Here is a 15,443-nt window from a genome sequence, read left to right on the forward strand (position 1 = left end):
AGCTTTTATAACAATCCATACATCAATTGAGGATTTTGCACATGCTCCTCCCTCTGCCTGGAAGATTTTACTCCTCCTTATTGCCTGGATAACTCCTACGTTTACTCTACAGATAGCCTAAATATCATTCCAGGAAGCCGAGGCTCTGTGCCCCACCTGTGCATCCCCATAGCTTCTGTGTGGCCCCATTCCCCACATGCACCTCGCTAGTCTTCTCTGCTCAACTGCTGACCTGACCTATCAGGATGACCCTAATCCACAGCACAACACTTGGGAGTAAACAAACGCTCACTGCAAGCATTCCTGCTCAAAGTGACCAGACAGGGCAGGTTAAAACCTGCCCCTTTGGGTTTCTGGGACTTTTAAAATTTTATACAAATAGACAGATTCATCTTTCTCCCAGTGAGCAGATGGTGGGCTTGAACCACTGACATTGAGGTTCGCAGCTCAATACGTACCCCACTACACTGTAGGAGCTCCTTTTGGAAGTAAAGAAGCTCCTACTAAACATGTGCTAAAAGAATGTTAGATAAGTAAATTTCTCAGTCTGATTTCCAATAGTTTTCCTTCGCTTTTAGACTAAAATGAACATTCCTTATGTCTCTGTTTCCTGGGGCTGCCATAGCAAAACACCAACCGAGTGGCTCCTAAGAACAGAAGTGGATCATCTCACAATCTGGAAGCGAGATGGGGAAAGCAAGGATTAGCCGAGCCAACTCCTTCTGTGGGCTGAGAGAGAAGCGCTCCCATGCCTCTCTCCCGCCTGCTGGTGGTTCCTCACAGAAATCCTTGGTGTGATCTGTCCCCCACGCCTCCATCTGACTCCATCCTTACACGGATGCGCCTCCCCTTTCTGTGTATTTTCTTTTATATAAGGACCCCAGTCATATAGGACAAGAAGCCACCCTACTCCAGCACAGCCTAGTGTGCACTGATAGTACCTCAAAGACCCCAATTCTAACCAAGGTCACCTCTACAAGTACACAGTATGGCTTCAATTGATCTTTTAGTGGGACACAATTTAATCCATTATTCCTTAGGATGGTTTCCAGGGCACCATAGGATCTTGCCTCCATGGCTTTTCAGTTCTCTATCTTCCAGAGCCACCCTTTGATCTCAATGTCCTGCTCAAACCCTACACAGCCACCTGGAATAAGGTTCCAACCTCTTCTGCCAGCTCTTCTGCCAGCTCTTCTGCCAGCTCTTCTGCCAGCCTTCCAGGACTGTTCTCTTTGCTTGGCACATTCCTGCCTCCTCTCCTCACCTGTCACCCCTTTCTTTCTCTGACAAATATCCACTCGTCTTTCAGTTCTGCTGCTGCTGCTTCCAGGAAGTCTCCACGGACTTAAGATCTGCTCATGTAGATGGCAACATCTGCACAAATGAGTCTGATACAATTCAGGTCTGCATTGTTATAGGAGATGTAAAAGTCCCCAATAAAATGATTTTTAAAAAATCTGCTCGTATCCCTTGGATGCCCGTTATACCTCTCACTCCCTGCCTTCCCAACAAGGTGGAAAGAGGCAGTGTCTCCAGTGACCCAGCGATTGTACACAGTGGGGACCCCATAAATATTGGTGGGATGAGCAATGGAGGCTAGATGCATTCTTCGCCCTCGGTCCATGTACTTCATCTGTGTGACGGGCCATGAGAACAAAAGCACCATGGAGGCAGGGAGGGGGGTCAAACATCTGAGGTCTTTTGTAAGGACTGAGCTCAGTCCTAGAGCCCAGGAAGGCTGCCTGGCATTGTTTGGAGGCTCTGCTGTGCCAGGCATTCCACAAACGTGCTAGTCAGAGGGGTCTTGGTTCAAAGTCCTAGAAGATGGGATTTCGGATCATGGCAACTCTAGATGTCCTTGTAGAAGGGGCCAATGCTGTTTTCTAAAGGCGAGTGATGGGGCATCTGGCAGGAGTTCAATAGATTCCTGTTGAATTACTTTTAGAGCTGAGAGTGGGGAATTGTAATGATGTGCTTGTTCATCTCAAGTCAGAGTTCACACATCTCAATGGAACGGCATGACCAAAGAGGATGAGATATATGTGTCCATATCCCAAATCCAAGATTAAAAGAAAGGTATTAATCATCGTAGAAAGAAAACGGACAAGGAAAACCAGTTTGCCTTCTCTGGTAAATAAGCTGTTTGTAATAGCTGGACTCAAATGAGAGGTGTTTGTTTGTTTTTTCATTAAAGCAACCCAATGAACGCTCCCACTCTCTTGTGAGATGCAGAACCAGTCCCTTTATTGACAACATAAGTCATGGACCCCATCCTGATGTCTAGAGACCTGACAGCCAATCAGATTTGTTCCGCAAACGCCCTAGGACCAAGAGCAGAAAAAAATGCAAGAAAATATGGAGGCACATGATCAAGAGACAGTATTTTAATAGACGAACAGTAAGGATAAGTCGGAGCCTTGCTACTCAATGTGCAGTCCTGGCCCAGCAGCCTCAGCCTCCTCTGGGTGCTGGTGAGGAATGCAAAACCAGATCCCCCTCAACACTGCTGACTTCTAATAGGACCACACAGAGCAGTTGAGAAGCGCTGGGCTAGAGCATGTATTAATGTAGCTGTTTGCTCTTCCTTGGGGTTAGGGGCCAAAATGAAGCCGTTGAAAGCACTTCCAGCTCAATGCGTGCTTCGTGGTCTGCACCCCCACCCCCCACGCAGCCCCCGCACGCATCAGTGCTGGAGCCTGCATCAAGATCTCCGTGGACTGACAGACGGCCTTTCGCGATTACAGCAGCTCCTCCTTGGGCACCAGCCCCAGAAGGTAGGTCATGGGATGATTTCTGTTCTTTGACGTGTAGGGACTCATGAGGGACCCAGAGCAAGTGGGCACCTCAGCTGAAACGAGGAGAGGACTCAAGCTTTTGTCTCCAAACTTCCAAGTCTTTCTTGCTTACAGAAAGGGGGCCTCACACAGGCGAGTTGAAGAGCAAATTCCCAGATAGCTGCGGGGGCTACTGATTATGAACCATGCCCAGCAGGACCCCAGGGAATATGGAACTTTAAGGAAGACTTACCCATGGAGCCAGATAAAAGCCCAAGGCAAGTCCTTCCCTCCCCTGTCTATTCCCAGACTCCCACTGCAGCCAGGCTGGCCAGAAAGCTCAGTATTCCCGAGCCTGAAGACACCTTGCATGGGATCTATGTGCTCCTAACACGCTGCCATCAAGTTGATGCTGACTCATGGAGACCCAAGAGGACAGGGCAGAACTAACTTCCCCCTGTGGGTTTGAGACTGTAACTCTTTACACGAGTAGAAAGCCCCGTCTTTCTCCTGAGGAGCCCCTGGTGGTTTCAAACTGCAGACCTTGTAGATGGTTGCTCCAGGGTGCTGTGACAGGTGACGACCAGGGACTGCCATGAGGATCTGGAGGTGGCTTCTAGGTGACAGTACCTCAGCCCAAGAAAGAAGCTCCTGGCTTCCTTTGTTTGTGGGCCACATGGGAACAGCAGATAGGACTGGACTCTGCATACAGACCTTGCGGTGTGCTTCACTGGACTGGATTTCTTGAAGGAACACGTGCACGCGGCACTTTCTCCAAATGGTCAAGACTGCATAGTCGGCCCTAACGCCAGTGTGCTTTTTTGAACTCAAGATTTCTCTAGCAACCCCATCTAACAAAGCCCCCGTGGGGGTGTGCTCTGTTTCACCACCATGAGATTTTTTCACAGGGCCCACTAGAAAATGATTTCTTATACCCCTCCCCCATCCTCTCTGGACATACATATTCAATGCCTCGTATTTGTATATAATTGATTAAAAAACAAACAAAAGAGGACGGTGCACTTTAAAATTACAAGTAAAAAGTATTTCTGACACGCTCTTGCCTGTCCAGCTTGCTACTTGGTACGACAGAGGGGGCAGTCTGGAGGAATTCAAGTCTGAAGATGTCTGGGCGCTGCAGATGACACCAACGCATCCTGCACCTTGTTCCCAGCTCTGCAGCCCCTGTCGTTTCAGGGCTTGGTCTAAGCAAAACTACAAAGCATCCTAATGAGCAGAATTATACAACAGGAATGTAGGTGCATATTTGACATAGTTCCTTCTCTGGAGGGGTGGCCCTCTGGCTATGATCCCTGCCCTCTCTAGGGGGGGGGGGCAGAGGAGTCCACATGAAGGGGCCTTTTGTTTCCTGGAGCCCCTAGGGCCCGAGTGACCTGCCCTGCTCCGCGTGGGCCTGCAGCAGCCCTGCAATTTCCACATGGGCGGGGGACTCCAGGACGATGGACGAAGCCGTGCGGCCAGCCTACGGAGAAAAAGAGAACAGGGCACCAAGTTTACCCCGTCCGTCTCGGAAACCCAAGCATGGCTACTGGGTGGGGGGGATTCGTGAGAAGGGAGGGGTAGGTGGGAAGACAGAAAGATGCAGGGGTCGCGGGGGTGTTTCCCAGACTCCCAGAGAGCTTAAAAGACAAGGAGGTGCAAAAGGCATGGAGATCATGGGAAATGAGGGGCCCCTCCACAGTCCTCTCCTGGGAAATGTGTGTCATTTTGCTTTTAAAACCCCTTAAGAAACAAACCAACCAACTAGAAAACAGATAAATAAAGTAAATCCTCCATTACATAAAACTGAAAATGGAAGCATGTTGATGGGCTTCTCTCTGGTCTTCTTCCTGCGCAAATTTACTGTTGTTTTTAAATAGAGGAATGAGAGCATTTATCATTTTGAATCTGCGCTTGTTTTTAACTGACCATAATATGCTGTGAGACTCCCTCCCCCCCGTAACAGTCTATACAACACATGGCTTGTAAACAATGGCCACATAAACCAGTTGTCAGTTGCCATTGAGTGACTTCTGACTCACGGTGGCCTCTGTGTGTCAGAGTGGAACTGCACTGCACTGCCTTGTCAAAGGCTGGTTTTTTTCTTTCTGCAGATCACCAGGCTTTTCTTCTGAGGCACCTCAGGTGAACTCAACCCTCCAATCTGTGCCTTAACTGCACCATTCAGAGACCCCATTGACTCTATAATATCCCCAAATTTACAAAGCTACTTCCCATCTGTTGTGAGGACAGAGACTTGCAAATAAATTGTTTCCATAATAATTTTGGTGCAATAGTATTTTCCCAGTTTGAATTATTTCCTAAGGAAATAATTATTTCCCACTCTCAGAACAGGGATCTGAAGGTAACTCCTATTGTTGCTTCCGACTAGAGTGTCAAACCTGCTTGGAGAGTTCCGGCTGATAAAGCAAACTTGGAAGAGACTGAATTCCGGGGCTGCAACCTGTAATCTTCCTCATTCCAGCTCTTACTCCCAACTCACTGCCATTGAGCTAATTCTGACTCCGAGTGACGGACAGGAGAACTGCCCCTGTGGGTTGCTGAGGCTACGTTTTTATGGGAGTAGAAAGCGGGGCTGCGGGTGGTTTTGAAATGCAAACGCTGCGGTTAGCAGGCCATCTGGTAAGCCACGACACCACCAGGGCAGTGTATCCTGAATTCAAAAATTCAAGTCTTGTTCCATCGTTGCTTGCTCTATATCGGTTTCAAGCTCTGTTCCGGATACGGGGTGCCACTAAAAAAATCAAACTCATCAAGTCAATTTTCATAGGAGTAGAAAACCTCATCTTCTTCCTGCGCAGCAGCTGGAGATTTTGAACCGCAGACCCGTGGCTAGCGGCCCATTCATAAGCCGTGTGTGCCTCCCTGGAAATAACTGAAACCCTCAGACCGTGGCAGCAATGCAGGGGCCACCGTCCAGCTGCCGAAAAAGCTGCACTGCACAGGGCGGTCCACATTAGGCACTCTGTTCAGCGCTGGGGGACAGGCCCACCTGAGAAAGAGGGCACAGCTGTGAACGCTGACCTCCATGAGGGCAGTGCAGGCTCTTAAGTGTCAAGAGTTCTGACCCCGAAATAGCTCAGAAATCCAGGCTTTTCTGCTAACTCGCTGGAGGGAAAAATCCAACCTGAGGGGATCTAGCTATGCAACTTGAGCGAGGACTCTGCTGCAGCAGTGGTAGTGGGGTGACTGGGGAGGCACCCGGGATCCCATTAGATTGCTCTCTACCGATCACAAGCGGAATCGCTGTGCCAAAATGTGAAATGTTCTTTCCCATGAGCCAGTGGGAAGCATTAGCGACCTAAAAGCAGAAAACAAACCCTCGGTGCCATTGTGCCGATTACGACTCTTCACGGCCCTACAGGACAGGGCAGACTGCAGCTGTGGGTTTCCGAGTCGGTAACTCGTTACAGGAGTAGAAAGCCTCCTCTTTCTCCCACTGGGCAGCTGGTGGTTTCGAACTGCTGGCCTTGTGGTGAGCAGCCCAATGGGTAACTCATCCGTTGGAGGGAAGTGTTAGCATGCAGCTTCAGCCTGTTCTCTGTGCACCAGGACAGAACCCAGCTGCCCCGGAGTTCCCTCCATACGCCCATCCTGTGAACCACCTTGATGCTGGGTGCCGAGGTGTCCAACTCACGGGGACCCTGTGTGTGAACACAAAGAACAGCCCCACTGGGTTTTCCTGCTTGTAATCTTTGTGGGAGCGGGAGTCACGGGGTGGGGTCAAGTCCAGTACTTACCCATCGAGCCCCCGGGCTCCTATAACTACAGGACACGATAAAAAGTCACGTGAGCAGGGAGCGAGGGCCCACTGCTCAGTGGTGGCCGGGAGCGAGAAGGAAGGAGGGAGTCGGAAGCTGGGCTGGGTACCCTGGAAGCACGGGCAGCAGAGGCTCGCCAGGCTCCCAGTCCCTGCCAGAGATGGCACAGTTGAAAAGGCTTGGCTTCTCTAGGGCGGTGCTTTAGGACTGGGGCAGAAACAGATGCCAGCCATGTTTAGAAGCAGAATCTTTGCTGAGGTGGGAGGAAAAAAAGGTGAAACTTTTCCCTATGGATGGGTAAGTAAACACAAGCAAGCCCCTGGGGACCTGCTTGTTTGATAATGTGATACCACCCTGAAGAACGCCCACGGTCCCTTCTCTGACAAGTCCTCATGCCACGTCCTACTGCGCTATGACCACCATGTATAACTGGGTACTCGTGAGCTTGTCCGCAGACGACGGGTCTCCCAGAGGGCAGGAGCTCCAGCTGAACTCCCGAGAACCCCCAGGTCCGGGCCGGTGCCCAGCCTGCGGACGCCGTGGAGAGAGAAGGCAGGAGTGAGAGATAAGAGTATTCATTTCAATCGGATGAAGAAATTGAGCCCCCTAAGTCTTATTGAGGACTTGTTTCGCGGGGGGCCAGCCTGGAACCAAGTGGAGGCTTGAAGCAGGGCATCTAGTAAGAGCCCCAGTAGGAGGGAGCCCGGCACTTCCGGTCTGTGCTCCCCCACTCTGCGTTCCAGGGCAGGGCAGGGTTTTGTCAGCTCTGGGGTACTAGGTCAACATGCAGTGTGTGGTCACCCTCTGGACGGGAAGGAGCCACAGGCCTGGCCCTGTGGACTCAGGGCCCAGCTGGACACAGAGCCAGCATCCGTGTGCTCCTCGGCTGCACACAAGAGCCGGCCAGCGACCCTACCCAGCTCAGGGAGTGTGACCAGAGAGACCACGTGGGGTGGGTGGTAGGCACAGGTGCCTCTCCCAGAGTCCTGGGAACAAGCGAGCGCCAAGCAGGTCCAGGGGAGCCAGGCACTGTACGTCGCTCACTAAAACAGTGCCTGGGTAAAGGGACCTTCATTTTGTGAGCAGTGACGTGTGTGTGTGTGTGTGTGTGTGTGTGTGTGAGGGATGTGCTTCAATTAGACTGTAACTAATCAAGAGCCCACTATGGATCGTGCAAAAGCACAGCCCGCCTTCAAATGGCCAGTTGCAGGTGGAAAAGCTGGAGCTCCCATGTGGTACAGTTAACAAACACAAAGCATCCTAGCAAAAGGTTGACAGTTCAAGTCTACTCAGAGGCACCTCCGAAGAAAGGCCTGGTGATCTACTTCTGAAACTCCGCCGCTGGAAGCCTTAGAGAGCACATCTCCATTCTGACATCCACGGAGTCGGGATGCTTCAACGACAGCTAGTCTATTTGGGTTGGAGAAGCGCCAGTCTGAGTCCGTTCCCGCCACTACCTCCCTGTCCCACTCGCTCTGGCAGCCCCAAAGTTCTGGGTGGCCAAGTTCCTTGAATTGCTTTCTTAAACCTCAGGGAAAGGCTTGGCTGGTTGTCCTGGGCCTTCTGTATCCACTACTCTATCAAGCTTTAACTGTTGGGACAAGAGGAACAAGTTTCAGGACCTAAATCCTCAGTCTTTCGAGGGAATTCCCAAATTCCCTTAACATCTCACAGTCATTGCCATCGAGTGGATTCTGAGCCACGGGGCTCCTGTAGGACACGTTGGAACTGCCCCTGCGGGTGTCCAAGATTAAGTCTTTACAGGAGTACAAAGCCTCATCTTTCTCCCATGGAGTAGCTGTTGGTTTGAAATTATTGACCTTGTGGTTAGCAACGCAAGGGCTAACCACTGCCATCAGGACTCCAGTTTTCTCCTCTAGGCCACTAAAACAGCTCACCTCATGGATAGAGACTGGGCTCACTCAAGTCACCTCCTCAGTGATACAGGTGGCTTGCAAATCCTGAATCAACCATGGCCCAGGAAGAGAGCATGTGACTGGGCCACACGTAGAGTCTGGGGCCCACCTACGCTGTTGCCCACATTTCCTGAATAGCCCAAGCTCACAATTTCAACATCAGGAATGTCTCCAGACATAGTCAGCTGGGGCCCAGGACCATGAAGCCTTAGTAGTGAAACCAGGATTAAGCACTTGGCTGCTAACCAAAAGGTTGGTGGTTCAAATCCACTCAGAGACTGCAGAAGAAAGGCCTGGTGATCTACTTCCGTAAGGATTGTAGCCAAGGAAACCCTATGGGACAGTTCTACTCTGTTGCATGGAGTCACAAGGAGTTGGGATGGACTGAGTAGCACCCAACAATCCACCACTGGGGGGAAGGGGGACAGAATTGCCTCTGGCGAGAGCCACTGGACTATGTTGAGTATGCCAGCCAGTTGGCGTCTCAGAGTGTGTGTCTCCATTAACTCTATCCAGACACTACCAACAAAATCTCAGTGCTGTGGGAGGGGGAGTATAGCTATCATTGTTCAACTAGTCATATAAATAGCAGTCACCATCAACCAAATACCTCCTAGAGATCAAGCAAGACCGTTTGGAAGATGCTACTGCATTCCTGTGTTTAACTGTGCCCATTGTACAGATGGGCCTATAGAGGCTCAGAGGGGTTAGCTGCCCAGTCCAAGGGCACACAGTGACCAAACCCAGATTCAAACTCAAGAGTGTTTAATTTTAAAGTCCATGCTTCCAATAATCACATTTGCATTGTCCAAAGGGAAATAGGGGCTCGAAGACGCCGCCTAGCTCTCTCACATCCAAGAATAAGCCTCCAAGAGGCACCCAGGAGATGCTCTCTGACTCTTGTGATTACCCCAGCAAGCTGAATCCCCTCCCTGCCTACCCCTGAGCCCCTGCCAGGCCTTCCAGGGTGGAAGCAGCAGTGTGGTTCCTCCCAAGAGGGCCCGCGCCTTTGATGCTCAGGCCTGTTCCAGAGGACAAGTTGCCCCTCCCCGCAGGGCGCTCATTAAGAGATCCTTCTTCGCTGGGCTTTGTTTGGGAAAAGGAAGTTGATTCCCTGCAGCCCACCACCATTCCCGTATGCATTTCAAGGACTCTAATTACCCCAGAAAGGGCTCTGGGGCAGCGCTGGGGGGTTTGGGACCTGAAGACATCAGTCTGGGGTGCCTGTTTTCCCGGCTGTGGAGGACCCAGTAGCTTGGAGCACTGATTGCACAAGGCTCGGGTAGGTCAGATGTGGCTTGGACGAGGGGCTCTCCCTGGGCAAGCTGAGGGTTCTCTTCTCTCCAGGCTTCTGTCCCCTTCGAACTATGGATGTTAAAAAAGAATCGAGAAGTCCGCTGGAAACACTGACTTACAGCGCCATGGTCAGGACCCTGGAGTCAGAGCAGCTGTGAAGCCCAGCTCCGTGAAAGTGCAGCTCATGTCACAGGGAGCCTAGTCCTAGTTTTCCTTATCTGTGAACACGAGGCTCACGGGGGCCGTCATGAGTACTGGGAAGGTGCAGGGAGTCCATGGTAACGATCGGAGCAGAGCCCTGGTGGTGTGACGAGGTAAGTACTGGGCTGCCAACGGCAAGGTGGATGGTCTGAACCCCCTCGCTGCTCCAAGGGAGAGAAATGGGGCTGCCTGCTCCCAAAAAGATTTACAGTCTCAGAAACCCCTCGGAGCAGTCTAATCTGTCCTCTGGGCTCGTTATGAGTTGGAATCCATAACTCTTAACAGTGGGTTTTTGGTGCCCTCCTCAGCGGTCAGTGACTATTCAGCAGCATTTAGAACCTGCCGTGCAGGAGAACTAGGTTGGCTCCCAACCAAAGCACCTCCCGGCAGCCACCACCAACTACTCTCTGTCAGTAGAGGCTTGCACGCCCCTAGGCACAGGTTTCAGTGGCGCTTCCTGTAAGAAGAGAGGCTCTGAGATCTACTGCCAAAGCGCAGCCCTGGACACCCTGGGGACAGCAGTGGTGAAGAAGCAGGCAGCCTCGAGGTCTGCTGTTCATGGCGTCCCCGGAATTGGGGACAGATTCGACTGCAGTCACTACAAGTCAGTGACAAGATCACATACTGACAATTTCTCTGGGAATGTACGTGTTCATTCATTCATTCATTCACTGTGGCAGGCACTCTGGGGGGATGGGGGCTTTGACAGGGAGCCAGAGGCGTGGCCCTTTCTTTCACTGTGACAACCGTGACGAGGACGGAGCCGGGGAGAGCACGGACTTAGTTCCAGACAGCGACTCTCCACAGCTGTGCGCTCTCAGGGCTGGGACCTGTCCACTTGGTGCCTCCGCAGCCTCGTCTGAAACGCATTGCCTGCAGTGAGCTGCAACGGAACCCACCACATAAGGTTGTTGAAAGATGTGGATGAGATGATCCACTGGGGCTGCTTAGTCCACCAGCTTATACAGAGGGAGCATCCGATGCACCTTAGCTGTGTCACACTCACCATGTAATCGTCACTGTCCCTGTGACCTGACCAGCACAGTTATTGGAGAAGCCCCCAGAGAAGTTATGCAAACGCAAGCAGGTGTACTGCATGCGCCAGCGGCCACTCTGTAAAGTGGACCACCAATGGCAAGGGGACAGAATTTGCACCTGGTTCCCTTCTCTGGTTTTCCAGGAGTCCCCACCAGCCAGCCCAGATCCCCCTGCCCAAGACGTTGCCTCAGAGCCGCATGGCAATAAGCTGTGGCCAGATGAGGCTCTGGGTTCTGGCCAGGATGAAGGTGTCAGAGGCTAGGAGCTGGGGCTTTCCAGCTCTACGGTTTCCAGAGTTTTCTGTGTACTATCTCATGAAACACGCCGAACAACCTCAGGAGGTTCTGTTGCTACCATCATGCGGTTCCCTGAATTCTGGCAAGTAACCGAAAGTGCAGTAACCTACTTGGTAATTGTCTCTTAAGTCTCACCTTGTCCATCAGGGTGCTGTCGCAAGCTGGGTGTGCCAGGAGCAGCCGCACCATGTCTGCGTTGCCGTGGTGACAGGCCAGCATGAGGGCCGAGGATCCTTCTTGGTCCTGCAGGTTGATGTCTGCCTGGCAGCTGAGCAGCGCCTGGACCATGTCCTCCCTGTCATGGCTCACGCCCAGCATCAGCGCCGTCTGGCCTCCCTGCAGACAGACCACAGAAATGGACCCTGCTCCCACCAGCAAAGCATCCGAAGTCCCCTGTGAGCCTGGCTGAGGGTGTATCACTCTCTGCCTACAGACTTCTTGTCTTCCATCAAGTCCCGGCGACCTCCCCTAAAGTCTTCCCTAACTGCCCGGCACAGGGCTCCTACCTCAGCCCAGCGCTTGCCACTCGGCCCTGAGACCTGCCGCTGGCTCTCCTTCTGTGGACGGTGAAATGTTTGATGGGCAGGAGCTGTCTGTTTCATCTGTGGCCCCGAGCAGCCCAGCCTGGAGTACATGCCGCTAAGAACTGCAGGATGGAACAGCCGAGGCCTGTGGGCCCCGGCGCCAGCCTCTTTCTCAGTCTGAAGTCCTACATGGGGAATCAGCAGCTGTGTCCTCAGGGCAGATATGGAGCCTCTGCCTTCCGAGGTTTCCGTATCAGTAAAACGGGCCTCACATTCTTGTGCTCCACCAGGGCGGGCCTGCGCTGAACGCCGCTGGGATTTTCACATCTCATCATCTTATCGTTTTACTGTGGAGATTGTTTAATGATACCCGATGCCCTCTTGTCTCAACAAGATAGCCGTTTGCATTTCCGTGCAGTCATTTCTAATTTGTCGCCATTGGCATAACCATGGACTAGAGTTACAAAGCTAGGCCCAAGTTCTCGTTCAAGTTCTGCTGTGCCTTCCCTGAATGGTGACGATGTTTTTTCAGTCTATAATTAGTTTCATATAATCCTCATGATCTGTCTTGTGTACCTCAAAAAGCTTTGGGACTCACTGCCACCGAGTCATTTCTGACTCAGAGGGACCTTACAGGACAGGGTAGAACTGCCCATGGGGTTTCCAAGACTGTGACTTGTTACAGACTAGAAAGCCTCGTCTTTCTTCCAAGTAGCGGCTGGTGGTTTTGTACTGTTGACCTTGAGGTGAGCAGCCCAATGCATGACTGCTATTCCACCAGGGATTCCAGAGCATTGGTAGGACTCAAACGAAGTCTGCAAACGTTGTGCTGTCCAGAAGTGATTTTTCTGATCACAAACGGAGCATGCTTCTCGTGGATTGCTTCCATATGTGCACACAGCCGTCTCACAGGACATTATGTTGTGCTGTCACCGGACTTCTCTTGGGTCCCAGGCAAGCCAAGCGTGTCTCTGCCTGGACAAGAGGCTTTGGTCGTTGTAAGAACAAGGCCCGGGCTCGGCTTCCTTCTTTCAGACCCCCGAGGCTCTGAGCACAACGCCCTAGGCACACAAAACACTGAGGACCTGTTCGCTGACGTGTTAACGGCTTAGAGTTCCACTCGACAGTCACCAAGGATTGTGTTTCCTGGCCCAGAATACTGAGCCATGGAGAAAAGAAAGGGTGTCGAGATCAGAACCATCCTGCCTCTACCACTTCCCTGACCTCCCTGTGACTTTTCCTGACCTGGTAATATAGGAAGGCTTGAGGAGATTACCTATCTCATAGGCTTGTGTGAGAATTGGATGAATTAATAGACACAGAAGAGCTTGCCAGCGCTAGGCTAGTGTGCGTCTGCTGATCAGCACAAAGATTAGAGACACTACATGACTGACGTTCGGCTCATCGGCGGTGCTCAGTCCTACATGGGACTGTGCTCATGTTATTAGCTGTCCTTGGCTCCCCATTTCTCTGGGACCCTGGCAGCTTGGTTACTTTTTGGTCTGCTCTCACCCGGCTCCGAAGGAATGGCTGTTTGCTGGACTAACCAGAGCAGTGGGCTTCCGTCCAGGCCCCTCATTGCATGTGTTAGTAAGGCCAGATGTTCAGTGTCTGCCCTTCTGCCGGCTCCACGCCCCTTCCTTCCTTGCCGCCCTCCTGGCTCAGTTCAATACAGTTTAATTCAATGATCACAGACAGCGTGCTGCCGTATGCCTGGTCCTTCACTAGCCACGGAGACAGACAGAGCACAAAGTACCCAATCCCCGGAAGTCTCCCAGGTTCCCATCCTCCCCCCTCCCCCCAGTGAACTTGGTACCCTGACTTCTCATAGGTACCAGGCCCCTGAGGGTAGCTGAAGGGAGCAGCTACATATTTCTACTTCTCCCTTGGGGACCTGGAACAAACAAGGCCCTTACCCCTCTACTATATCAGTTTCCTCCTTTGGAAAAGGAAGGAGGGGTCTGGTTTTCATCACTAGCGAGCATCTTCAAATGAACGTATTTATAGGAACACATTAAAATAAAATCAATCGGATATGGGATGTGCATAGGTGAGAATACTCCATACTCCGATAACTAGTAGGTGATCTATAAATGTCTGTTCTCACGACCAGTAGGTTGTTACTAGCTGGCATAAAAAAAGTGACGCTGTCACCATCTGTCATCGTTTGGGGTTAGGGTAGGCATGAGGGGTGGGGAGTGACGCGGATAACAACACGTCTTCCATGGGTCTCTTGCCTTCTCCATGTCTCATGAGGGAGGCACGTTGGTTCCAGTCTGTCTTTTCAAGGACATTTGTACAGGGAACAGCCTTGGAGGAGGGAGCTGGTGTTTCCCCCCAGGACAGAGGGAAGGTGTGCTTCTTGTCCATCATAAAGGATCCAGGTTCCTTCGACTCAGTGTTCCTCTCCTGGAACATAATCCACTCCGTGTGTGGGTCTCATCTGGGCCACTTCACACTGCCCTGTGTGAACCAGAGTCTGGGAAACTGGTCCGAATGCTATCACAGAGACTGTTGCTGCTGCTATTGCTGTGAATAATAACCCACCCGCTGTCCTCTGTTCCACATCTCCTCTGCCAACAGCCTGGCTGACTTATGAGCTTGAAGGTAAAGTCAATGTTGACTCCTCCGCAGATGTGGGAAGTGAGGCAACCACCAGTGATCGTGCTAGCAGGAGGAGAACTGGGTCTTGTATTGAAGCCAGATAGTCGATGCCCACTGGAGGAGTTTCTTTGGTTCCACGTGGAGCCTCGTCTGACTCAGTCAGACTAAGCAAAGACCACAACCCTACTCACTGTGTTCGCGAGGAGATGGATCCCGAAGTTCAACAGGGACATCCTAACCCTCTGAGGTCCCTCTTATGCCTTTCCTGTTTGCATGATATGTCTCAGAATGAACCCCAAAATGATTTCTCCTACTTACTCTATACCAGGTTCAAAATAACAGGTTTGGGGCCTGGTTAAAAAATTATCAAAGCCATCCAGAGTGAAAGAAAAAAAAAAGATTGTCTTGATAGAAAGTAAACTTCCTGTCATTTGAGGTCCATATGGAAGCTGAAGCCCATTTGGTAGGGTTTTGAGAACGAACTGGGGGTTGACTTACATGACCTATCAAGACCCTGGACCCAAGGTAGCCCCATGTCCTGACTCCCTGCTGCTACTTTTGTTAAAAGCCCTACTGGCTGGTTCTACCAACTAATCTTCTCAGCCTGGCCCATAGCACCCGCACCGTGTGCCTGGAACAGCGTCGGTCACACTGGCTGGTGGGCAGGTAAGAAGGTAGGAGGATTTGGAGGTCTATCTATTAAAAGGCCTTTGTAAACCCCTCCGTCATCAACAGACCTGACCAATGGCTCTAGGCTAAAGCTACAAGAAGTGGGGACTCATAATCTCTGGTACTATCCAGAAGAAGCTTCTATGTCTCTCGCTCTCTCAGCTGGGAACTCATGGTTTTGTTCACGGGCTTAGGGAGAGAGCAGACGGTCTTCTTTAAAGGACCAGATCTCCAAAGAGCTTCCAGTTAGGTGCCCTGGGCTGAGGGACCAGGGTGGGTAACCTTCAGGGGCCTCCCTAAAACAGCCAAACGGCCCTGCCTTCTCCTGATGCTAATGGTGGGA

The 15,443-nt window shown here is 51.6% G+C and overlaps 1 protein-coding gene across 1 annotated transcript in view; it reads right to left on the reverse strand.

Moving 5' to 3' along the window:
- Positions 1 to 2,366: 2,366 nt before the first annotated feature.
- KANK4 (KN motif and ankyrin repeat domains 4) overlaps positions 2,367 to 15,443 on the reverse strand; it is a 97,477-nt gene continuing 84,400 nt past the window's right edge. The window contains exons 9-10 of the mRNA XM_075539960.1: positions 11,439 to 11,639; positions 2,367 to 4,257 (exon numbers count right to left, since the gene is read on the reverse strand). Of these exons, the coding sequence (XP_075396075.1) occupies positions 4,153 to 4,257; positions 11,439 to 11,639 (306 nt within the window). The 3' untranslated portion in view covers positions 2,367 to 4,152. The remainder of the gene's footprint in view (positions 4,258 to 11,438; positions 11,640 to 15,443) is intronic.

Source organism: Tenrec ecaudatus, chromosome 1, assembly GCF_050624435.1.
Source record: "Tenrec ecaudatus isolate mTenEca1 chromosome 1, mTenEca1.hap1, whole genome shotgun sequence".
NCBI classification, from domain to species: domain Eukaryota; kingdom Metazoa; phylum Chordata; class Mammalia; order Afrosoricida; family Tenrecidae; genus Tenrec; species Tenrec ecaudatus.